The following is a 27,165-nucleotide window of genomic DNA, read 5'->3' as shown; positions in this document are numbered from 1 at the left end:
TACTGTACTGCGGTGAATACTCGTATAGATCATACTAGTGTATTACTGTACTGCGGTGAATACTCGTATAGATCATACTAGTGTATTACTGTACTGCGGTGAATACTCGTATAGATCATACTAGTGTATTACTGTACTGCGGTGAATACTCGTATAGGTCATACTAGTGTATTACTGTACTGCGGTGAATACTCGTATAGATCATACTAGTGTATTACTGTACTGCGGTGAATACTCGTATAGATCATACTAGTGTATTACTGTACTGCGGTGAATACTCGTATAGATCATACTAGTGTATTACTGTACTGCGGTGAATACTCGTATAGATCATACTAGTGTATTACTGTACTGCGGTGAATACTCGTATAGGTCATACTAGTGTATTACTGTACTGCGGTGAATACTCGTATAGATCATACTAGTGTATTACTGTACTGCGGTGAATACTCGTATAGATCATACTAGTGTATTACTGTACTGCGGTGAATACTCGTATAGATCATACTAGTGTATTACTGTACTGTGGTGAATACTCGTATAGATCATACTAGTGTATTACTGTACTGCGGTGAATACTCGTATAGATCATACTAGTGTATTACTGTACTGCGGTGAATACTCGTATAGATCATACTAGTGTATTACTGTACTGCGGTGAATACTCGTATAGATCATACTAGTGTATTACTGTACTGCGGTGAATACTCGTATAGATCATACTAGTGTATTACTGTACTGCGGTGAATACTCGTATAGATCATACTAGTGTATTACTGTACTGCGGTGAATACTCGTATAGGTCATACTAGTGTATTACTGTACTGCGGTGAATACTCGTATAGATCATACTAGTGTATTACTGTACTGCGGTGAATACTCGTATAGATCATACTAGTGTATTACTGTACTGCGGTGAATACTCGTATAGGTCATACTAGTGTATTACTGTACTGCGGTGAATACTCGTATAGATCATACTAGTGTATTACTGTACTGCGGTGAATACTCGTATAGATCATACTAGTGTATTACTGTACTGCGGTGAATACTCGTATAGATCATACTAGTGTATTACTGTACTGCGGTAGATACTTGTATAGATCATACTAGTGTATTACTGTACTGCGGTGGATACTTGTATAGATCATACTAGTGTATTACTGTACTGCGGTGGACACTCGTATAGATCATACTAGTGTATTACTGTACTGCGGTGGACTCTCGTATAGATCATACTAGTGTATTACTGTACTGCGGTGGACACTCGTATAGATCATACTAGTGTATTACTGTACTGCGGTGGACACTCGTATAGATCATACTAGTGTATTACTGTACTGTGGTGGATACTCGTATAGATCATACTAGTGTATTACTGTACTGCGGTGGATACTCGTATAGATCATACTAGTGTATTACTGTACTGCGGTGAATACTCGTATAGATCATACTAGTGTATTACTGTACTGCGGTGGACACTCGTATAGATCATACTAGTGTATTACTGTACTGCAGTAGATACTTGTATAGATCATACTAGTGTATTACTGTACTGCGGTGGATACTCGTATAGATCATACTAGTGTATTACTGTACTGCGGTGAATACTCGTATAGGTCATACTAGTGTATTACTGTACTGCGGTGAATACTTGTATAGATCATACTAGTGTATTACTGTACTGCGGTGGATACTCGTATAGATCATACTAGTGTATTACTGTACTGCGGTGGACACTCGTATAGATCATACTAATGTATTACTGTACTGTGGTGAATACTCGTATAGATCATACTAGTGTATTACTGTACTGCGGTGGACACTCGTATAGATCATACTAGTGTATTACTGTACTGCAGTAGATACTTGTATAGATCATACTAGTGTATTACTGTACTGCGGTGGACACTCGTATAGATCATACTAGTGTATTACTGTACTGCGGTGGATACTTGTATAGATCATACTAGTGTATTACTGTACTGCGGTGGACACTTGTATAGATCATACTAGTGTATTACTGTACTGTGGTGAATACTTGTATAGATCATACTAGTGTATTACTGTACTGCGGTGGACACTTGTATAGATCATACTAGTGTATTACTGTACTGCAAGGGACACTCGTATAGATCATACTAGTGTATTACTGTACTGCGGTGGACACTCGTATAGATCATACTAGTGTATTACTGTACTGCGGTGGACACTCGTATAGATCATACTAGTGTATTACTGTACTGCGAGGGACACTCCAATGACGCCGTGCGCTCCTGCACTAAGCAGGGTGCCAGTCCAGTATCACACGGACCGTGTTCCACGGACGTGTAATCGCAGCCTAATGCTTTTGTTGCAGCGGTGATAAGGGACAGACAGCGACAGTCAGCAGAGAGATAAGAGAAATGACACAGAGTTTAGATTAGAGGAGATCCTCATTCAGATTGAATTAACCCTTTAGGATCAAATTGGCTTCTCAAGGAGATAATTATGTTAAAGGCATCCCTTCTTCTGAAACATCTGTCTCATTCAGTAGCTATATAACTCAGGGTGGGTTCACACTAGCGCTATGGATTCCGTTATGGCTTTCCGTTATAAGATGATTATAACGGAAAATAACGGCATCCATAAGATGGAAGCCAAAACGGAAGCCTTTAAGAGGCATTTCGTTTCGCTTTGCGTCATAGTAGAAGTCTACGGGAATCATAACGGCTCCGTCTGGTTTCCTGTCGACAGGACTTTTTTTTCCGTTCTGCATAATGGGAACCAGACGGATCTGTTTTGATTCCTATGGACTTCTATTATGACGGAAAGCAAACTGAATGCTTTTAAAGGCTTCCATTTTGCTTTACGTCATAATACAAGTCTATGGGCAGCAGAACGGATCCGTCCTTCCGTCTTATTGATTCCGTTATTTTCTGTTACAACCATAATCATGTTATAACGGAAAGCCATATAACGGAATCCATAGCGCTAGTGTGAACCCACCCTAAATGAGAGAGATGTATTTTTTTTTTATAAAACAACACATTTAAACCTCCGTTTTAATTATATTATTTACCCCTCCAGTCCTGAGTTTTTTTGGATGCAGTTTTTTTTGTTTTCTACAGTGGGGTAGATAATTACACATTTACACACAAGGTTTGATAGAACATTATCAAACTTTTAAAGCAATGGAATAATTAGAATGAAAAACTGCACTTATTGGAGTAGTCCTATCTCAGACAATGGGGGTATATCGCTAGGCTATGCCCCTATTGTCTGTTCGGTGCGGGTCCCACCTCTGGGACGCGCACCTACAACGATAACGGAGCGGGGAGAGCTGTGGCTGGAGGACCCCAGATTTCCAGAGGTCCGTCCACCACCACCAAACACTGTTCCCATAGAAGTGAGTGGGAGCGTACCTCACATGCGCGGCCCATGCCCCCATTCATTTCTATGGGGCCAACGGAAATAGCCGAGCCAGCGCTCCGCTATTTTCGGCGGCCCCATAGAAATGGCGTCTGCGCATGTACAGTGCACCCTACGTTCTTTTCCCCGCTCAGTTCTGATTGTAGGTGCGGGTCCCAGCGGTGGAACCCACACCTATCAGACAAAGGGGGCATATCCTAGCGATATTCCCCCATTGTCTGAGATGGGACAAACCCTTTAAATATTCAACTGTCTTTTTACATAATACTTTCTTTAAATAAAAATATTAAGCAAACAAATGAGATAAATAAAATACAAATAAATATAACAAAGAGCAAAAGAAGTCAAACTATCCGTAATGTTTGCATTAGGCCTCATGCACACGACCGTTTTTTTTTTTACGGTCCGCAAAAACTAGGTCCGTGATCCGTGACCGTTTTTTCGTCCGTGGGTCTTCCTTGATTTTTGGAGGATCCACGGACATGAAAAAAAAGTCGTTTTGGTGTCCGCCAGGCCGTGCGGAGCCAAACGGATCCGTCCTGAATTACAATGCAAGTCAATGGGGACGGATCCGTTTGACGTTGACACAATATGGTGCAATTGCAAATGGATCCGTCCCCAATTGACTTTCAATGTAAAGTCAGGAGTCCCTTTTATACCATCGGATCAGAGTTTTCTCCAATCTGATGGTATATTTTAACTTGAAGCGTCCCCATCACCATGGGAACGCCTCTATGTTAGAATATACTGTCGGATATGAGTTAGATCGTGAAACTCAAATCCGACAGTATATTCTAACACAGAGGCGTTCCCATGGTGATGGGGAAGCTTCAGGTTAGAATATACTAAAAGAACTGTGTACATGACTGCCCCCTGCTGCCTGGCAGGTGCTGCCAGGCAGCAGGGGACCCCCCCCCCCCCCTGTTTTTAACTCATTGGTGGCCAGTGCGGCCGGCCCCCCTCCCCCCTGTAGTTAACTCTTTGTTGTCCAGTGCGGCCGGCCCCCTTCCCTCCCCTGTAGTTAACTCGTTGGTGGCCAGTGGGCCCCCCCTCCCTCCCTCCCCCTCCTAATTAAAATCTCCCCCCCTATCATTGGTGGCAGCGGAGAGTACCGATCGGAGTCCCAGTTTAATCGCTGGGTTTCCGATCGGTAACCATGGCAACCAGGACGCTACTGCAGTCCCGGTTGCCATGGTTACTTAGCAATTTGTAGAAGCATTATACTTACCTGCGAGATGCGATGTCTGTGTCCGGCCGGGAGCTCCTCCTACTGGTAAGTGACAGGTCTGTGCGGCGCATTGCTTAATGATCTGGAGAGGGAGGGGGGGTCCACTGGCCACCAACGAGTTAACTACAGGGGAGGGAGGGGGGGCCGGCCGCACTGGACAACAAAGAGTTAACTACAGGGGAGGGAGGGGGCCCACTGGCCACCAATGTGTTAACTACAGGGGTGGCCTGCCTCCTGCTGCCTGGCAGCACCTGCCAGGCAGCAGGGGGCAGTCATGTACACAGTTCTTTTAGTATATTCTAACCTGAAGCGTCCCCATCACCATGGGAACGCCTCTGTGTTAGAATATACTGTCGGACGAAGTGAAAACTCAGCTCTGAAAAAGCTTTTATGCAGACGGATACGTCTGTATAAAAGTAACCTACGGCCACGGATCACGGACACGGATGCCAATCTTGTGTGCATCCGTGTTCTTTCACGGACCCATTGACTTGAATGGGTCCGTGAACCGTTGTCCGTCAAAAAAATAGGACAGGTCCTATTTTTTGGACGGACAGGATACACGGATCACAGTCTCTGCTGCAAAACGGTGCATTTTCCGATTTTTCCACGGACCCATTGAAAGTCAATAGGTCCGCGAAAAAAAACGGCACAACGGCCACGGATGCACACAACGGTCGTGTGCATGAGGCCTTAAGATAAATTAGCTGTCTAACTTTATTTGGATTCAGCATGCTTCTTCTTTCAGAAATTATCTGGCCGGCTTTTGAAAATGTTCTTTCTGCAGGCACAGAGGTAGCGACTATGCTAAGTCTTGTCTTCATAATAGTTGCTAGCCTTTGATAAATTGTGTGCCTTGTTTTCCACCAGGCCAAAGGGTCTTCTGTCCTTAGAAGGAGGGACTCTGCAAGATTCCCTCTCATTTCTGCCATTGCATGCGAAGTAGGGTTAGAGACGGTAACTGCATCCGCAACTCTCTAATCGAAATCCGCCCAGAAAGAAGGTTTTTGCTCCGACTGAAGAGGAGCTGAGGGGTCTGTAAGGCCAGTATGAGGTTGACCCACTTGCGTACTAGACCCAATTCTTGCAGCAGCCATAGTGACACTTTTGGAGGCCTTATCAGCTGCTATTGGGTCATGAAATGCCCTTTGCTTAGCCACCTCCCGTCCGCCCATAGGATATAAACGTCCTATGGGTGGACCTCTATTTCTGAAAGCACGTTTTAAAACGTCCTTTCAGAAATTGCAGCTGCACGCTAATCGTGCAGCTGCTGATCGGGTTGCCCGCTGTCAGTGACAGCAGGGCAACCCAGAGAGAAGGCAGGGACAGTTCCCAGGTGTCCCTGCCTTCCGGATCGCTGCAGACACAGCGCTCACCGAGCGCTGTGTGTGCAGAGCAGGAAGCGCTATGCGCTTCCTGTTCCGGCCCGGCGGTCATGTGACCGCCGGGACCCGAGAGTGCAGGAGCTGTGTGAGGTCTTTCAGAGACCTCGATCAGCCCTGCTCTGAGGCTGTACAGCGCTGGATTGCTGCTGTACAGCCTCTCTAGGGGTGCATTTCTTCTGTAACTGGGGCTACTATGTCAGCCCCAGTTACAGGAGAAATCCACAGTGAAAGAAAAAAGAAAAAGTGAAGCAAATGTCCCCCAGAGGTCTTGTATGACCTTATGGGGGACGAAAAGTGTAAAAAAAAATAAAAAAAAATAAAGGGTTTAAAAAATAAAATAAAAAAAAGTTTCACATGTAAAAAAAAAAAAGTTCCCAAGTAAGGAATAATTATTATTTTTTTTAAATAGAAAAAATAAAATAAAATAGACATATTAGGTATTGCCGCGTCCGTAAAAACCAGCTCTATAAAAAAATATCACATGACCTAACCCCTCGGGTGAACACCGTAAAAAAACAAAAAAAAAAACAAGCAATTTTTGTCACCTTGCATCACAAAAGGTGCAACACCAAGTGATCAAAAACGCGTATGTCCCACAAAATGGTACCAATAAAACCGTCACCTCATCCCGCAAAAAAAGAGCCCCTACATAAGAAAATCTCTCAAAAAATAAAAAAACTATAGCTCTTAGAACATGGAGACACTAAAACATAATTTTTTTGGTTTCAAAAATGCTATTATTGTGTTAAAGTGAAACAAATTAAAAAAAAGTATACATATTAGGTATTGCCGCGTCCGTAAAAAGCAGCTCTATAAAAATATCACATGAGCTAACCCCTCAGATGAACACCGTAAAAAAAAACAAAAAAAACTGTGTCAAAACAAGCAATTTTTGTCACCTTGCATCACAAAAGGTGCAACACCAAATGATCAAAAAAGCGTATGTCCCACAAAATGGTACCAATAAAACCGTCACCTCATCCCGCAAAAATGAGCCCCTACATAAGAAAATCTCTCAAAAAATAAAAAAACTATAGCTCTCAGAACATGGACACATTAAAACATAATTTTTTTGTTTCAAAAATGCTATTACTGTGTAAAACTTTAATAAATGAGAAAAAGTATACATATTAGGTATCGCCACGTCCGTAACAATCTGCTCTATAAAAATGTCACTTGACTGAACCCCTCAGGTGAACGCTGTAAAAATAAATAAATAGAAACTGTGCTAAAACAACCAATTTTTTGGTCACCTTGCCCCATAAAGTGTTATAATGAATATTCAAAAAATCATATGTACCCAAAAATAGTACTAATAAAACTGGCACCTTATCCCCTAGTTTCCAAAATGGGGTCACTTCTTGGGAGTTTCTACTGTAAGGGTGCATCAGGGGGCTTCAAATGGGACATGGCATCTAAAAACCATGTGGAGTTCCTTTTCTTCTGCGCCCTGCCGTGTGCCCATACAGCAGTTTATGACCACATGTGGGGTGTTTCTGTAAACCGCAGAATCTGGGTAATAAATATTGAGTTTTGTTTGGCTGTTAACCATCGATGTGTTAAAGAAAAAACGCATAAAGGGTTAACAAAGTTTGTAAAATCGGTTTTGAATACCTTGAGGGGTGTAGTTTCTAAAATGGGGTCATTTATGGGGGTATCCACTATGTAGGCCCCACAAAGTGACTTCAGACCTGAACTGGTCCTTATAAAGTGGGTTTTGGCAATTTTCTTAAAAATTTGAAGAATTGCTTCTAAACTTCTAAGCCTTCTAACGTCCTAAAAAAATAAAATGACATTTCCAAAATGATGCCAACATAAAGTAGACATATGGGGAATGTTAAGTAATAAATATTTTAGGAGGTATCACTTTCTGTTTTAAAAGCAGAGAAATTGAAATTTAGAAAATTGCGAATTTTTCACATTTTTGGGTAAATTTGGGATTTTTTCATAAATAAAGGTGAAATATTTTAACTCAAATTTATGACTATCATGAAGTACAATGTGTCACGAGAAAACAATCTCTGAATGACTTGGATAAATAAAGGCGTTCCAAAGTTATTACCACATAAAGTGAGATATGTCAGTTTTGCAAAATTAGGCCTGGGCAGGAAGGGGGCAAATGGCCCAGATGGCAAGTGGTTAAATCTGGGGTCCAGAAGGGTTGCCTCAGCCAGCTGTCGAAAGTGCTCAATCTGTAAGTGCTTTAATCATTTCCATAACAGGACCATAATTGGAGATAGCACCACGTAATCTCTGGACGACTTTTTGCAGTCCCCTTGCCATCAAAATTACTTTTGATGCAGTCACATATCTGTTGTAATGAGAAAGAAAGGGCAAAAATTACTAAATGCATGTAATCAGACCTGTTGTGAGCCATGTGGTTTGAACTGTAACAGAATAATACGCACCTTTCTGCGCTGATTTCCATAGTAACCTCTTCAAAGGGCTTCAGCACTTCACATGCATCTTTTATTAAATCCCACTCCTCAAGCGTCAGGGTTGGAAGGCTGGGGTTGACCAAAGCAAGTGTAGCAATAATCGCTTCTTTCATCCCCAAAAATCTTTTTTTTTTTTTGAACAATAAAATTTTTAGCATGTAGTAAGTTGAATTCCATCTTGTTGCTACATCTTGCTTGAGCCGCAACTCCTCAAGGCTCATTTGCCTTTGTGTGGCCTTCAGTCTTTCAGTTGCAACAGTGCTTCCGTTAACGTATTCTACAATGTTTTTTAACTTTTGCCACCGTCTCCTGAATGTGTTTCAAACTTTCCCTCACAAATAAGTTTAATGTGTGGGCAAAGCATGGCAAATGCTTCCATCCAACTTTCCGGATAGCTGCTTTTATGTTGCTGGCATTGTCAGAGGTACACACAACAACTCTTCACAAATTTTGTTAAGTTCCGCTGCCAGATTGTCAGCTGTGTGCCTCTCCGTAAATGAGAAGCAGTCCAACAGACAGGACAAAAGCTTAAAATTTTCATCAATGTAATGACAAGTGACTGCCAAAAAAACTGGTTGTCATGCGTGATGTCCAGCAGTCAGTTGTCGGACACACGCCAGAGGCGTTGCCTACTCTTACCATCATTTCAGCTTTAATATTGTTGTATAGCTGAGGTAAGAAAGTTGCTGATAGCTGTCTTTCTGTTTGGCAAATTGTATGAAGGATCAAGGGCTTTTACAAAACTTTGAAATCCTTTGTCCTCTACAATTGAAAAGGGTTGGAAATCCAGGGCAATCATTCTAATTGCTTATCCACTTTGCTCTGTCGGATGGAGCCAATTGGTGCTCTCACATATCTCGTCATCTGACTTTGGTGAGACCTTTGTACAGGGGTAGCAACAGATGTGGTGGTGGTGGATTGTAGAAGGAAGGGGTAGATTTTCATATGTATATACAGTTGCAAGAAAAAGTATGTGAACCCTTTGGAATGATATGGATTTCTGCACAAATTGGTCATAAAATGTGATCTGATCTTCATCTAAGTCACAACAATAGACAATCACAGTCTGCTTAAACTAATAACACACAAATAATTAAATGTTACCATGTTTTTATTGAACACACCATGTAAACATTCACAGTGCAGGTGGAAAAAGTATGTGAACTCTTGGATTTAATAACTGGTTGAACCTCCTTTGGCAGCAATAACTTCAACCAAACGTTTCCTATAGTTGCAGATCAGACGTGCACAACGGTCAGGAGTAATTCTTGACCATTCCTCTTTACAGAACTGTTTCAGTTCATCAATATTCTTGGGATGTCTGGTGTGAATCGCTTTCTTGAGGTCATGCCACAGCATCTCAATCGGGTTGAGGTCAGGACTCTGACTGGGCCACTCCAGAAGGCGTATTTTCTTCTGTTTAAGCCATTCTGTTGTTGATTTACTTCTATGCTTTGGGTCGTTGTCCTGTTGCAACACCCATCTTCTGTTGAGCTTCTGCTGGTGGACAGATGTCCTTAAGTTCGCCTGCAAAATGTATTGATAAACTTGGGAATTCATTTTTCCTTCGATGTTATCAATCCGTCCAGGCCCTGATGCAGCAAAGCAGCCCCAAACCATGATGCCCCCACCACCATACCTCACAGTTTGGATGAGGTTTTGATGTTGGTGTGCTGTGCCTCTTTTTCTCCACACATAGTGTTGTGTGTTTCTTCGAAACAACACAACTTTGGTTTCATCTGTCCACAGAATATTTTGCCAGTACTGCTGTGGAACATCCAGGTGCTCTTGTGCAAAATGTAAATGTGCAGCAATGTTTTTTTTGGACAGCAGTGGCTTTCTCTGTGGTATCCTCCCATGAAATCCATTCTTGTTTAGTGTTTTACGTATCGTAGATTCCCTAACAGGGATGTTAGCATATGCCAGTGACTTTTGTAAGTCTTTAGCTGACACTCTAGGTTTCTTCTTCACCTCATTGAGCAGTCTGCGCTGTGCTCTTGCAGTCATCTTTACAAAATGGCCACTCCTAGGGAGAGTAGCCGCAGTGCTGAACTTTCTCCATTTATAGACAATTTGTCTAACCGTGGACCGATGAACAGCAAAGCTTTTGGAGATACTTTTTTAACCCTTTCCAGCTTTATGTAAGTCAACAATTCTTAATCGTAGGTCTTCTGAGAGCTCTTCTGTGTGAGGCATCATTCACATCAGGCAATGCTTCTGTGAAAAGCAAACCCAGAACTGATGTGTGTTTTTAATAGGGCAGGGAAGCTGTTACCAACACCTCCAATCTCATCTCATTGATTGGACTCCAGTTGACGGACACCTCACTCCAATTAGCTCTTGGAGATGTCATTAGTCTAGGGGTTCACATACTTTTTTCACCTGCACTGTGAATGTTTACATGGTGTGTTCAATAAAAACATGGTAACATTTAATTCTTTGTGTGTTATTAGTTTAAGCAGACTGTGATTGTCTATTGTTGTGACTTAGATAAAGATCAGATCACATTTTATGACCAATTTGTGCAGAAATCTATATCATTCAAAAGCGTTCACATACTTTTTCTTGCAACTGTATGTCTAAATTTTGCATATATACACATATACAGTCATGTGAAAAAATTAGGACACCCTTTGAAAGCATGTGGTTTTTTGTAACATTTTTAATAAATGGTTATTTCATCTCCGTTTCAACAATACAGAGAGATTAAAGTAATCCGACTAAACAAAGAAAACTGAAGAAAAGTCTTTTCAAGATCTTCTGTAAATGTCATTCTACAAAAATGCCTATTCTAACTGAGGAAAAAGATAGGACACCCTTGCCCCTAATAGCGAGTGTTACCTCCTTTGGCTGAAATAACTGCAGTGAGACGGTTCTTGTAGCCATCTACCAGTCTTCGACATCGGTCTGAGGAAATTTTACCCCACTCCTCAATGCAGAACTTTTTCAGCTGTGAGATGTTTGAGGGGTTTCTTGCACGTACAGCCCTTTTCAAGTCACCCCACAGCATCTCAATGGGATTCAAATCTGGACTTTGACTTGGCCATTCCAGGACTCTCCATTTCTTCTTTTTCAGCCAATCTTTGGTTGATTTACTAGTATGTTTTGGGTCATTGTCATGTTGCATGGTCCAGTTCCGCTTCAGCTTTAATTTTCTAACTGATGGTCTCACATGTTCTTCAAGCACCTTCTGATACACAGTAGAATTCATCGTGGATTCTATGATGGTGAGCTGACCAGGTCCTGCTGCAGCAAAGCAGCCCCAAACCATGACACTTCCACCTCCATGCTTCACAGTTGGTATGAGGTTCTTTTCTTGGAATGCTGTGTTTGGTTTACGCCAAACATGTCCTCTGCTGTTGTGTCCAAATAATTCAATTTTGGACTCATCTGACCAAAGAACATTATTCCAGAAGTCCTGGTCTTTGTCAACTTTATCGCTGGCAAATGTCAGTCTGGCCTCAATGTTTCTCTTGGAAAGCAAAGGTTTCCTCCTTGCACACCTCCCATGCAAGTTAAACTTGTACAGTCTCTTTCTGATTGTAGAGGCATGTACTTCTACATCAACAGTAGCCAGAGCCTGCTGTAGTTCTCGAGATGACACTTTAGGGTTTTTGGATACCTCTTTTAGCATCTTGCGGTCTGCTCTTGGGGTGAACTTGCTGGGGCGACCAGTCCTGGGCATGTTGGCAGTTGTTTTGAAAGCCCTCCACTTGTAGACTATCTTCCGGACAGTGGAATGGCTGATTTCAAAATCTTTTGAGATCTTTTTAAATCCCTTCCCAGACTCATAGGCTGCTACAATCTTTTTTCTGAAGTCCTCTGACAGCTCTTTTGCTCTCACCATGGTGCTCACTCTCACTTCAACAGTCAGGAGCACACCAAACTAAATGTCTGAGGTTTAAATAGGGCAAGCCTCATTCAACATGCAGAGTAACGATCTACTAATTATGTGCACCTGGTGTGATATACCTGTGTGAGATCTGAGCCAATTTAAGAGGGAATACATGTGAGGGTGTCCTATCTTTTTCCTCAGTTAGAATAGGCATTTTTGTAGAATGACATTTACAGAAGATCTTGAAAAGACTTTTCTTCAGTTTTCTTTGTTTAGTTGGATTACTTTAATCTCTCTGTATTGTTGAAACGGAGATGAAATAACCATTTATTAAAAATGTTACAAAAAACCACATGCTTTCAAAGGGTGTCCTAATTTTTTCACATGACTGTATATATATATATATATATATATATATATATATATATATATTTATGCCCTAAATAGCCAATGGAGATATTCTTATATGGGCCCAGCATGTGGGTGTATATAAAGATATGCATATCCCCTGTAATGCATGTCTGTGTAGATATACTTAGGTGCTACCCATGTATTTCCCCAGGATATACAGATTGATTTATGTATATTATATATATATATATATATATACACACACATATACATATGGACATGCCTCAATTGTCTGTGTATGTATATACATACTTATATAAATGTGCCCAAATACTGCCCCAGGATGGTGTATGTGTATATATATGTATATAGATATGCCTCAAGTATCTATATAGATGTATATACTGTAGAGATTTGCTCTGGTAGGCAGGGTAAGCGGATGCAATACAGAGGCAAGACCACGGTTAAAAAAAACAAAAGTCCAGTGTTTATTCACACAGAGAAGGCCGAAAAGAAAAACAATGGTTTACAGGGTCCTGGTGTTAGTTCACACAGCAAGAGTTCCCAAAATAACATAAATCACCTGGCAGACCACAGCAGGCTTTAGGGCGCTTGACTCCCAGCAGGCTGCTCTCATGCAGCTCTCAGCCTTGCAGTATGGTGGATCTCCTCAGCTCCCCAAAACACAGAGCTTCCACATCTCCACTATCACTTGGAGAATCATACCACACCCAGCTGAGCTGCTGGCTGGGTTTTTAAACCCAGCCCAAAACCTGGCCTGGACGTGGGGAACAGCCTCCCACCCTGCTCTTTGGCTGCTCCCAATAAGAACCGGCCCAGATTGGCTTTACAGCTACACTAAGTAAAACAGTGTCAGCAAGCACTAGCTGCCGCTGACACTTAAAATTACAGGTTCTTATCTCACCGAGGCCAGGAACCTCGGTGACACGTACCTTCCGTCAATGACGGACCCTTGCGCCTTCCTACATACCTCCCCCCTTTGTTCAACCCTGAGGGGGTGAAGACACGCTAAACAGTGTACTCAGGACAGGGCTTCCGCGTTTCCCTGTAACAGGCCTGCCCTGTGTTCTACTGTGAACTTAAAGTTTTGCAGAGACAAGAACCACCTGGTGACCCGAGCATTAATCTTTTTGGCCTGGCTCATCCACTTGAGAGGGGAGTGATCGGTCACCAGACAGAACTCCCTCCCCAACAGATAATAGCGGAGAGACTCGAGTGCCCACTTGATGGCCAGGCGCTCTTTCTCCACTATACTGTACTGGGTCTCCGCTGGAGTGAGCTTACGGCTGAGGAAGACAACGGGATGCTCCTCCTCGTTGACTTCCTGAGACAGTACAGCTCCGAGGCCTACTTCGGAGGCATCAATCTGTACCACAAATTCCTTCTTGAAGTCGGGCGTCACCAAAACTGGGGACCCACACAGGGCCAACTTTAAAGCGGAGAAAGCCTCTTCCGCCTGGTCGATCCAGTGGACTATCACAGACTTCAGTCCCTTTAAGAGAGCCCTGTCAATGGAGCCGCTAAAGTGGCAAAATGGGGGGCAAACATCATGTAATAGCCCACCATTCCCAGGAATGACTTTACTTGTCTAGAGGTGGCAGGTCGGGGCCAATTCCGTAGCGCCTCTTTTGCTTACTTGGGGTTTGATGAATCTACGCCCAATGACATACCAAGGTATTTAGTCTCCTCTAACCCTATCGCACATTTCTTTGGGTTAGCTGTTAGTCCCGCCTTTCGAAGGGAGTCCACTACGGCCTGTACTTTGGGCAGGTGACTTTCTCAGTCGGTACTGTGAATGATAATATCGTCCGGGTAAGCCAAGGCGTACCGCCGATGTGGACAAAGTACAATATCCATTAGACGTTGGAAAGTGGCGGGGGCGCCATGCAGGCCGAAGAGTAACACCTTATATTGGTACAGCCCCTCTGGTGTAATGAAGGCAGTTTTCTCTTTGGCAACCTCCGTCAAGGGTACCTGCCAGTACCCTTTGGTGAGATCCAAAACAGAAAAATACCTAGCTTGGCCTAACCTCTCAATAAGTTCATCTACCCGAGGCATGGGATATGCATTGAACTTAGATATTTCGTTTAATTTCTGAAAATCGTTACAAAATCGTGACGTCCCATCTGGCTTGGGAATTAAGACTATAGGACTGGCCCACTCACTTTTAGACTCCTCAATGACGTCAAGCCACAATATGAGCTGCACTTCCTCCGAGATGGCTTTTCGCCGAGCCTCGGGTATCCGGTATGGCTTTAACCGGACTTTTGCCTGAGGCTCAGTGACAATGTCATGTTGGATTACGGAAGTGCGTCCAGGGAGGACTGAGAACACATCCATGTTCCAACTAGCGAACTCCCTGGTTTCCTGAGCCTGTTTAGAGGAGAAGCTGTCAGCAATTTTTATTGTGGCAACCGCTTCCTTTGCATCAGACAGAGGAGCTGGAACCTCTTGCCCTAGAAAGCCCGGCCATGGGCTGTCTTCCGTACATGTTTCCCTATCCTTCCAAGGTTTTAGTAAATTAACATGGTAAACCTGCTCCGGTTGTCGCCTCCCCGGCTGGTGTACTTTGTAATTTACCTCTCCAATTTTTTCACGTACCTCGTAGGGCACCTGCCACCTGGCTAGGAACTTACTGTCCTCGGTCGGCACCAGAACCAAAACCCGATCACCCAGGTTAAAGATCCGGACCCGGACCTTCCGATTATAGATCCAACTCTGGATCTATAAACGGACCTCGATGATCGGGACCGGCACCAAGGGACTGCGAAAATGGTGCTGGGGGCTAGTTGCTTGGCAGGTCGGACAAGACTTACAGAACTCGTCCACCTCCTTAAACACACTGGGCCAGTAAAACCGTTGTAGTATCCGTCCTGTGTTTTCTGCATTCCCAGATGACCCCTGAGAACATGCTGGTGGGCTAACTTTAACAAGAGTTTGCGATAAGCCTGGGGCACCACCAACTGTTCAATGGATTCACCTCGCAGCTGATTTACCCGATACAATTTCTTCCTGATGAACCGCAAAACGGGGGAACACCGACTCTGCCCCTGGTTGTTGTGGTTCACCATCTACTTTTAATACATTTTCCCAGGCTCGGGATAGAGTTGGGTCCCGGTGCTGGGGGGTACCAAAATTATCCCCGGAGACATTGAGGTCTGCCAGCTCAGCACCCAGTGGCAAGTCCTCCATGTCTCCCACCTTCACACTTAGCGGGGTTGTCTCCCCCTCTTCCACCGAAGTCACCCCTACCACTGACCCTTCGGACTCAAGTTCCCAGGGTTCTGGTCTCCCCCCTGAGCCGGGCCATTCTGCTAGGGTTACCCCTGTCTCATGGGTATCAGTCACTCTCGTAGCCAACCACAGTGGCGGGAAGCCCTGGAAGTGTCTCTCTATTATAAGTTCATAGTGTAGGTTGTTTGCGACAGCCACCTCATGGGTCCACCTGCCGGAAACCGTGGACAGAGACACCCTAGCAGTAGGGTAGTCTTTTAAGTCCCCATCTATACACATGACTCCGACCTTATGGCCGGTGTTCTCAGCGGAGCTTACCAGGGTCACCAGACTCCCTGAGTCCAACAGAGCCTCCGCTGGAGTGTCTCCCACCTCCACCTGGCACAGGTGGTTCAGAGACTCTGGAGCACCCACGGCACACAGTTTCCTGGCATATAATGATTGACGGAAGCCATAAGTTCATGTCTATGGGTTCCCCCTGCTGTGGGCAGTCCGCTCAAACATGGCCAGGCTCCCGACACCGCCAGCAGACCATTGCAGTGGGGTCCACAGGGGCCACATCCCGGGCAGGTTTGGTGGGCACAAGTCGGCGGGTCTGGGGCAGAGGGACGTGGGATTTAAGTGCCCCCCTCCCAAAAGAACCCCCCTGTAAGTTCCGGGTAGCCTCATAGCGCTCCACCAGGTCGACCATCTCCAGCGCATTACCTGGAGAGACCTGGCCAATCCATTGTAATCAAAAAGCAGAAGAGACTGCTGCATGACTTGGGGCTCAGACTGCTTGGCTGATTTACAAGGGGGTGAGGTGAAAGACTGATTGACATCGGCTGCAGGTGCCAACTGTGGTCTTTCAGCATGAGACTGGGTGGGAGACAATGTGAAGGAACTGGAGCCACTGTCAGCAACCCAATCTACTATCGCCTGTACTTGTTCAGGCCTCACTATTCGTAGAGCCGCATTAGGCCCGACCAAATACCTCTGCAGGTTCTGTCGCATACTTGCACCTGAGGAAGGGGTTTCACTTGTGCGTGTAGCTGGCACAGATCGACCACGTCCTCTCCCTGCAACAGGAGCTCCACCAGCAGCACCACGACCTGGGCCACGTCCCTTATTTGATACTCTCCTCATATTTCTCGAATTTAGGATCTTGCCCTAAATGGGTGTTTAATTATTAGTAGAATAGAACAACAGTATGTACAGGGTGCTTCTCACACGCCCTGAACCAGACTAGGCCTCAATAAAATTTGTTTGCCCAAAATGGCTGTATTTCAAATACCTGAATAGAAGCCCTGTATTTAAAGGGTGTATCTCACACGCCGTGAAACACACTAGGCCGCAATTAAAGATTTGTGCCCTAAATGACGGTATTTCAAATACCTGGATAGAACCCCTGTATTTAAAGGGTGTATCTCACAATGACATCTGCAGCAAAGGCTGCCAATTATTATTTTTTTGCCCAAACAGGTGTTAGTTTAATAACTGAATATGACAGCAGTATATAATCCTGGAATTCCAAACGTCTTAATGCTGCAAGGCATAAAAAATTTGGTATTTTGCCCAAAAAAGGGTGTTTTATTAATAGAATAATATAAGCCCTGTATATACAGGGTGTATCTCACATTCCTTGACCCACACTAGGCCGCAATTAAAGATTTGTGCACAAAATGGCGGTATTTCAAATATCTGAATTAATATATAAAGGGTGTATCTCACAATGACATCTGCAGCAAAGGCTGCCAAAGTTTTTTTTTTTTTCCCAAACGGGTGTTAGTTTAATAACTGAATATGACAGCAGTATATAACCCTGGAATTTCAAATATCTTGATGATGTAAGGGCGCAACAAGATTTCTGCCCAAAATGGCTGTATTTCAAATACCTGAATAGAATAGAACCCCTGTATTTAAAGGGTGTATCCCACACACCCTGACCCACACTAGGCCGCTATTAAAGAATTGTGCCCAAAATGGCTTTATTTCAAATAAGTAAATAGAACCAACCTATGTTATGGGTGTATCTCACAATGACATCTGCAGCAAAGGCTGCCAACTAAAAAAAATTTGCCCAAACGGGTGTTTGTTAAATAACTGATTTTGACAGCAATATATAACCCTGGAATTTCATACGTCTTGATGCTGCAAGGCCTGAAAAATTGCGTATTTTGCACAAAAAAAGGTGTTTTATTAATAAAAGAATCAAACCCCTGTATATACAGGGTGTATCTCACACGTCCTGACCCACACTAGGCCGCAATTAAAGAATTGTGCCCAAAATGGCTTTATTTCAAATAAGTGAATAGAACCATACTATATAAAGGCTTTATCTCACAAACTTTTTTTTCCCCAAACTCGTTTTTGTTTAATAACTAAATATGACAGCAGTATATAACCCTGGAATTTCACACGTGCTGATGCTGCAAGGCCAGAAAAATTGTGGATTTTGGAAAAAAAATGTTTTTTTAAAAACCAAGAAAATTATGTCTGTATTTCTAGCTTAATTTTTTTGGTAACAGAATATGAAAGCTGTATATATTAAACTTGAATTTAACACTTGCAGATCTGTAAAATAGTGTTTTTTGGCAAAACAGTGTGTTTTTAAAAACCCAGAAAATGATGGCTGTATTTCTAGCTTAAATTGCACACTGACTAAGCCTGCAAATGCACCAGATGTTGTAATTTGCAAAAAATTTTTGATATTTGTGCTGTTTTTAAAGCTTGGATTTCAATGTCCCAAAAGCTCAGATGCAGTGCTGGTGCACTGAGCTTGCATAAAATGGCCGCCGCCCACCTAACTGAGATAGGGCAGGATAAAAAAATTGTGCCCTGCACCCACACAACACAATGTATGTAGATCGCTGAGTTAGATTCACGTTTTGAACAAAGATTCTCTCCTATTCTCTCCCTCACAGCAGCAGCATCCTCTCCCTACACTAAGCACAGCAGAGTGACGTGCAGCGCTACGTGACTCCAGCTTATATAGAGGCTGGGTCACATGCTACACTGGCCAATCACAGCCATGCCATTAGTAGGCATGGCTGTGATGGCTTCTAAGGGCACAGAGTTAAACGCTTGTTGATTGGCTGCTCTGCAGCCTTTCAAAAAGCGCCAAGAAAGCGCCGAACAACGAACCCGAACCCAAACTTTTACTGTTCGGGTTCGCTCAACCCTATCAGGTTTTCTTGAAACAAAATCCATAAAAAAAAATAAAAAATCTTGACGCATAACATTTCATTTAGTTTACATAATATGTCTCATAAAGCATGTGAGTTAACATTACCACATCCGTATTTTATTCTTGTTACGGATATCTTACACTCCAGCTGAGTAAATCCGTACAGCGTCTCCCAAAAATCAAGTAAATCCAAAGGTGGTGTGAATATATAGCTCCCAGTCCCCCACAAACAGGATCCAGGACTTCCGGAAGGGGGTTAAAAACGATCAACTTTATTGATGGCCACAGCTCAGCCTTTTATTAAGTCCTCCGGCAAGGGTTACTCCCACAGGGCCCTTGTGGGGAACAGGCACACAAAATACAGTGACCAATCAATATACAGTAAGATATAACACACTCCCACATGAACAGTAAAATCCCTCCTCTCTATCCTGGAGATGATTGGATAAAGGAGCCGGACATAGTTCCATTCAGTCGATGACTAAGACCATTGTGTTTGCTAAATGTATCATAGGCAATATCCATTGTGTTTGTGGATTGTGTTATGGGCAATATCCTTTGTGTTCGCTAATGTCCATTGTGTTCGCTAACTGCGTCACAGGCAGATAAGGTGTTTTTTGTACATTTAAAGGGCAAAATAGGGTTAACTACATGAACAGCAGACAAAATACAAGAGTCTGGGCATTCATAAAACAGGGGTTTTGTCACCATTTTTTTTTTCAAATGATTACTTAATACCGGTTTTGACATGTACAAAATCATCCGGTTACATCATACATCACTCACTCGCTGTGATTGTATACATATATAGAGTTATACACACAGTGCGGGACCCATGTATGATGTCACTGGATGATTTCAGACATTTCACACACACATAAATACACTCACCTAAAGAATTATTAGGAACACCATACTAATACGGTGTTGGACCCCCTTTTGCCTTCAGAACTGCCTTAATTCTATGTGGCATTGATTCAACAAGGTGCTGATAGCATTCTTTAGAAATGTTGGCCCATATTGATAGGATAGCATCTTGCAGTTGATGGAGATTTGAGGGATGCACATCCAGGGCACGAAGCTCCCGTTCCACCACATCCCAAAGATGCTCTATTGGGTTGAGATCTGGTGACTGTGGGGGCCATTTTAGTACAGTGAACTCATTGTCATGTTCAAGAAACCAATTTGAAATGATTCGAGCTTTGTGACATGGTGCATTATCCTGCTGGAAGTAGCCATCAGAGGATGGATACATGTTCTCATTCTGTTTACGCCAAATTTGGACTCTACCATTTGAATGTCTCAACAGAAATCGAAACTCATCAGACCAGGCAACATTTTTGCAGTCTTCAACAGTCCAATTTTGGTGAGCTCGTGCAAATTGTAGCCTCTTTTTCCTATTTGTAGTGGAGATGAGTGGTACCCGGTGGGGTCTTCTGCTGTTGTAGCCCATCCGCCTCAAGGTTATGCGTGTTGTGGCTTCACAAATGCTTTGCTGCATACCTCGGTTGTAACGAGTGGTTATTTCAGTCAACGTTGCTCTTCTATCAGCTTGAATCAGTCGGCCCATTCTCCTCTGACCTCTAGCATCCACAAGGCATTTTTGCCCACAAGACTGCCGCATACTGGATGTTTTTCCCTTTTCACACCATTCTTTGTAAACCCTAGAAATGGTTGTGCGTGAAAATCCCAGTAACTGAGCAGATTGTGAAATACTCAGACCGGCCCGTCTGGCACCAACAACCATGCCACGTTCAAAATTGCTTAAATTCAGGGTGCAATGTTGGTTTGTGAACACCAGATGGCGCATGGAACTACAGTCAGTTAGTTAGTTCCTGTGCGCTATACAATAAATATCAAAGTTTCGATGTGGAGATAGGAGTACTGTAGGTGGCAAGGCTTATTCCATTACAGAAGTCCCGCATAAAGTACTGTAAACTGATCGCCAGTCCAAATTTGCCACATTATGAATAATTAAAAAAAACAGAGGCGCTGAACTGAACCATAGAAAGTACCATACAGAACTGTAAATAACCGATCTCACCACTTCATCCCCTGAGCAAATAGTTGAATGCTAGTAGAAAGGGGATAAAAAGGTTAATCGGCAGGAGGCCAGTGGGGCGCTGCTCAACACCTAATGTCATTATTCATTTTTATTCATAAAAATACTGTACATCTAATTCATTTGGAAAATAAATAATTTAAAGGAAATGTCGGCACCTGTACTGTACTGCAGATGCTCTATAGTACTGTAAACTGATCGCCAGTCCAAATTTGCCCCATTTTCAGGATTCATTTATGAATAATTAAAACAACCAGAAGCGCAGTGAAAGGCACCAGCAGTGAAAGGGTCTCCAGCAGGAAAATAACCTGCACTTTCAGCCTGCAGACAATACCCCCCTTCACCCAAACAGGGAGTTCCTTTCGTCTACGGGCTTTCAGCGAATGGGAGGGCAGGGCATCAGTGTGTAGAGAGATCCCTGTAGGGGGGATCCCTGTAGGGGGAGGGGGATCTAATTCACAGACAGCAAGATCCCTGTAGGGGGAGGGGGATGCAACCCTATTCAGAGCCCCAGTAAAGTTCATTTGATATACATGTATGCATATATGTGTATATATGTGTGTGTCTGTGTATATATATATATTATATGTTTGTAATTACATGTATATATTCAGGTATCTATTGCTCTCCAAGAAAAAAGAGGGAGTAGTGCATACAGTACTTTCTTTAGCAGAACAAAGGCTCTTTACAGGAACTGACTAATATTTGATTTTCTAATATAAGCTTAAGTCCTCAGAAGTGTTTTATGTTATATTTATATCCAGTGCAGCAGTATATTGTGTATATACATAGTTCCACTACCAATCGCAATGCATGACTTCATAGAAATGTAAAAACTGATATTATTGATAACTAGCAATGCATTTTTTGCAAATATAAAAATATATTACAAGTTATATTATAATATAAATAATAATATAATTATAATATATATATACACATATACAAACCGGATTCCAAAAAAGTTGGGACACTATACAAATCGTGAATAAAAACTGAATGCAATGATGTGGAGGTGCAAACTTCTAATATTTTATTCAGAATAGAACATAAATCACGGAACAAAAGTTTAAACTGAGAAAATTTACCATTTTAAGGGAAAAATATATGTTTCATGGTGTCAACAAATCCCCAAAAAGTTGGGACAAGGCCATTTTCACCACTGTGTGGCATCTCCCCTTCTTCTTACAACACTCAACAGACGTCTGGGGACCGAGGAGACCAGTTTCTCAAGTTTAGAAATAGGAATGCTCTCCCATTCTTGTCTAATACAGGCCTCTAACTGTTCAATCGTCTTGGGCCTTCTTTGTTGCACCTTCCTCTTTATGATGCGCCAAATGTTCTCTATAGGTGAAAGATCTGGACTGCAGACTGGCCATTTCAGTACCCGGATCCTTCTCCTACACAGCCATGATGTTGTGATTGATGCAGAATGTGGTCTGGCATTATCTTGTTGAAAAATGCAGGGTCTTCCCTGAAAGAGATGACATCTGGATGGGAGCATATGTTGTTCTAGAACCTGAATATATTTTTCTGCATTGATGGTGCCTTTCCAGACATGCAAGCTGCCCATGCCACACGCACTCATGCAACCCCATACCATCAGAGATGCAGGCTTCTGAACTGAGCGTTGATAACAACTTGGGTTGTCCTTGTCCTCTTTGGTCCGGATGACATGGCGTCCCAGATTTCCAAAAAGAACTTTGAATCGTGACTCGTCTGACCACAGAACAGTCTTCCATTTTGCCACACTCCATTTTAAATGATCCCTGGCCCAGTGAAAACACCTGAGCTTGTGGATCTTGCTTACGGATGGCAACGGCGGATGGCACGGTGGATTGTGTTCACTGACAATGGTTTCTGGAAGTATTCCTGAGCCCGATCTGTGATTTCCTTTACAGTAGCATTCCTGTTTGTGGTGCAGTGTCGTTTAAAGGCCCGGAGATCACGGGCATCCAGTATGGTTTTACGGCCTTGACCCTTACGCACAGAGATTGTTCCAGATTCTCTGAATCTTCGGATGATGTTATCCACAGTTGATGATGATAGATGCAAAGTCTTTGCAATTTTTCGCTGGGTAACACCTTTCTGATATTGCTCCACTATCTTTCTGCGCAACATTGTGGGAATTGGTGATCCTCTACCCATCTTGGCTTCTGAGAGACACTGCCACTCTGAGGAGCTCTTTTTATACCCAATCATGTTGCCAATTGACCTAATTAGTGTTAATTGGTCTTCCAGCTCTTCGTTATGCTCAAATTTACTTTTTCCAGCCTCTTATTGCTACTTGTCCCAACTTTTTTGGGATTTGTTGACACCGTGAAAATTGGAATCAACGTATTTTTCCTTTAAAATGATACATTTACTCGGATTAAACGTTTGATCTGTCATCTACGTTCTACTACAAATAAAATATTGACATTTGCCATCTCCACATCATTGCATTCAGTTTTTATTCACAATTTGTTTAGTGTCCCAACTTTTTTGAAATCCGGTTTGTATATAAATATATATATATATATATACAGTACAGACCAAAAGTTTGGACACACCTTCTCATTCAAAGAGTTTTCTTTATTTTCATGACTATGAAGGCATCAAAACTATGAATTAACACATGTGGAATTATATACATAACAAACAAGTGTGAAACAACTGAAAATATGTCCTATTCTAGGTTCTTCAAAGTAGCCACCTTTTGCTTTGATTACTGCTTTGCACACTCTTGGCATTCTCTTGATGAGCTTCAAGAGGTAGTCCCCTGAAATGGTCTTCCAACAGTCTTGAAGGAGTTCCCAGAGATGCTTAGCACTTGTTGGCCCCTTTGCCTTCACTCTGCGGTCCAGCTCACCCCAAACCATCTCGATTGGGTTCAGGTCCGATGACTGTGGAGGCCAGGTCATCTGGCGCAGCACCCCATCACTCTCCTTCATGGTCAAATAGCCCTTACTTTCAAAGTTTTCCCAATTTTTCGGCAGACTGACTGACCTTCATTTCTTAAAGTAATGATGGCCACTCGTTTTTCTTTACTTAGCTGCTTTTTTTCTTGCCATAATACAAATTCTAACAGTCTATTCAGTAGGACTATCAGCTGTGTATCCACCTGACTTCTCCTCAACGCAACTGATGGTCCCAATCCCATTTATAAGGCAAGAAATCCCACTTATTAAACCTGACAGGGCACACCTGTGAAGTGAAAACCATTTCAGGGGACTACCTCTTGAAGCTCATCAAGAGAATGCCAAGAGTGTGCAAAGCAGTAATCAAAGCAAAAGGTGGCTACTTTGAAGAACCTAGAATATGACATATTTTCAATTGTTTCACACTTTTTTGTTATGTATATAATTCCACATGTGTTAATTCATAGTTTTGATGCCTTCAGTGTGAATCTACAATTTTCATAGTCATGAAAATAAAGAAAACTCTTTGAATGAGAAGGTGTGTCCAAACTTTTGGTCTGTACTGTATATAGAAACCAAAAAGGAACACAGCAGCACAAGACCAAAGATGGCGGGTGCAAGTCCTCTCAGCCGCAGGCTTGGACGGCTATAAACACGTATAGTTTCCAAAGATGAGGCAGCACTCCAATAGAAATAAAAAGTGGATTCTTTATTCCCCTCTGTGCAACGTTTCAACCGTCTCAATGCGGTCTTTCTCAAGCATGCTTGAGAAAGACCGGATTGAGACGGTTGAAACGTTGCCTCATCTTTGGAAACTATATATATATAGATATATTTATATACACGCACAAACATATATATACATACATGCATGTATATACAGACACACACATATATACACATACAGATGTAGCAACGTTAACGATCCCTTTTTTCGCATAACAAAAGCAACGAATCGCGATACTAACCTGCAATTCATAACAAAGCCAGTAGATGGCAGCATTAACCAATCCTAATTAAAACCACAGTAACTGTTTTAACTAAATTATTACTACCTCTTTTTAAAACATTAAGTTATATCTTAAAGGATTTTTTAAGCTTAATTTTTTATTATTTCAAAACATTATTTATAACACACAACACAGAACAAATAAACACACAGGCTACATGCCAAAAGCCGGGTATAATGCAAGCCAGCACCTATTCATAAAACAGGTAACCGGGATACCTTACAATGGCAGCCTGGTGCACTATGAGACATTTAAAACCATCTCTCATCTAACTGAGAGTCAGTAAGTCTCAATGTTGCCTGATAGCTCTTGGATAGCTTGGGGGACCATGCACCTAAATCGTTATCATTAGGGTGACAAAGATATAATAATTATTTTAAAAAAAATGTTTTTATTGCTATCTAATTCTTCTCTAACTGCTTAGGAAGGCTGCATAAAAATTTACGGCTTTCTAATTGTTCTAATATATATTTAAAGGGCAATCGTTCTCTGCTGGCCCTGCCTGTTAACATTCAAAATCTGGCGCCTGCGCTGCGGCCGTACGTATCTTCAATCTGCGCAGGCGCACTGAGAGGCGGCCACTCGCTCGGCCGCTCCATCCTCAATGCGCCTGCGCCGATGACGTCACATCTACACCCGGCGCAGGCGCATTCAGGAGAGAGCGGCCGCCTGTCAGTGCGCCTGCGCAGATTGAAGATACGTATGTACGGCCGCAGCGCAGGCGCCAGATTTTGAATGCTAACAGGCAGGGCCAGCAGAGAACGATTCCGTTCCCTGGCCCTGTCAATCACAATGCGGAGGGGGCGTCATTAGGGTCGGAGGATGCGGCTGCTACCAGCAAGTAGCTGCCCTACTTGCTGGTAGCAAGGTAATTTACATATTTTAAAAATCGCTTTTTATCATTTTCTACTGAACAAAAATGATTATTTAACTTATGTATGCAGAGCTCGTAGTATAGGGATTATTAATAAACAAAAAAAAAAAAACGGTTTAGTGTGGTGACAGAAGCGCTTTAATAACCCATTTATACTGTTTTGTTATGTAAACTAATTTTCATAAATATGAAAGACATAGCACATGTGATTAGCCTACAGTCGTGGCCAAAAGTTTTGAGAATGACACAAATATTAGTTTTCACAAAGTTTGCTGCTAAACTGCTTTTAGATCTTTGTTTCAGTTGTTTCTGTGATGTAGTGAAATATAATTACACGCACTTCATACGTTTCAAAGGCTTTTATCGACAATTACATGACATTTTTGCAAAGAGTCAGTATTTGCAGTGTTGGCCCTTCTTTTTCAGGACCTCTGCAATTCGACTGGGCATGCTCTCAATCAACTTCTGGGCCAATTCCTGACTGATAGCAACCCATTCTTTCATAATCACTTCTTGGAGTTTGTCAGAATCAGTGGGTTTTTGTTTATCCACCCGCCTCTTGAGGATTGACCACAAGTTCTCAATGGGATTAATATCTGGGGAGTTTCCAGGCCATGGACCCAAAATGTAAACGTTTTGGTCCCCGAGCCACTTAGTTATCACTTTTGCCTTATGGCACGGTGCTCCATCGTGCTGGAAAATGCATTGTTCTTCACCAAACTGTTGTTGGATTGTTGGAAGAAGTTGCTGTTGGAGGGTGTTTTGGTACCATTTTTTATTCATGGCTGTGTTTTTGGGCAAAATTGTGAGTGAGCCCACTCCCTTGGATGAGAAGCAACCCCACACATGAATGGTCTCAGGATGCTTTACTGTTGGCATGACACAGGACTGATGGTAGCGCTCACCTTTTCTTCTCCGGACAAGCCTTTTTCCAGATGCTCCAAACAATCGGAAAGAGGCTTCATCGGAGAATATGACTTTGCCCCAGTCCTCAGCAGTCCATTCACCATACTTTCTGCAGAAGATCAATCTGTCCCTGATGGGTTTTTTTGAGAGAAGTGGCTTCTTTGCTGCCCTTCTTAATACCAGGCCATCTTCCAAAAGTCTTCGCCTCACTGTGCGTGCAGATGCGCTCACACCTGCATGCTGCCCTTCCTGAGCAAGCTCTGCACTGGTGGCACTCCGATCCCGCAGCTGAATCCTCTTTAGGAGACGATCCTGGCGCTTGCTGGACTTTCTTGGACGCCTTG

The 27,165-nt window shown here is 42.7% G+C and overlaps 1 protein-coding gene across 1 annotated transcript in view; it reads right to left on the bottom strand.

The window, feature by feature from the left end:
- Positions 1–27,165, bottom strand: part of LOC121003517 (zinc finger protein 208-like) — a 1,049,660-nt gene that overhangs the window by 404,176 nt on the left and 618,319 nt on the right. Inside the window, exon 9 of the mRNA XM_040435419.1 lies at positions 26,800–26,815. Within this exon, the coding sequence (XP_040291353.1) occupies positions 26,800–26,815 (16 nt within the window). The remainder of the gene's footprint in view (positions 1–26,799; positions 26,816–27,165) is intronic.

The sequence above is a fragment of the Bufo bufo genome, chromosome 6 (assembly GCF_905171765.1).
Source record: "Bufo bufo chromosome 6, aBufBuf1.1, whole genome shotgun sequence".
Lineage (NCBI taxonomy): Eukaryota > Metazoa > Chordata > Amphibia > Anura > Bufonidae > Bufo > Bufo bufo.
This window is presented reverse-complemented; position numbering and strand designations above follow the sequence as displayed.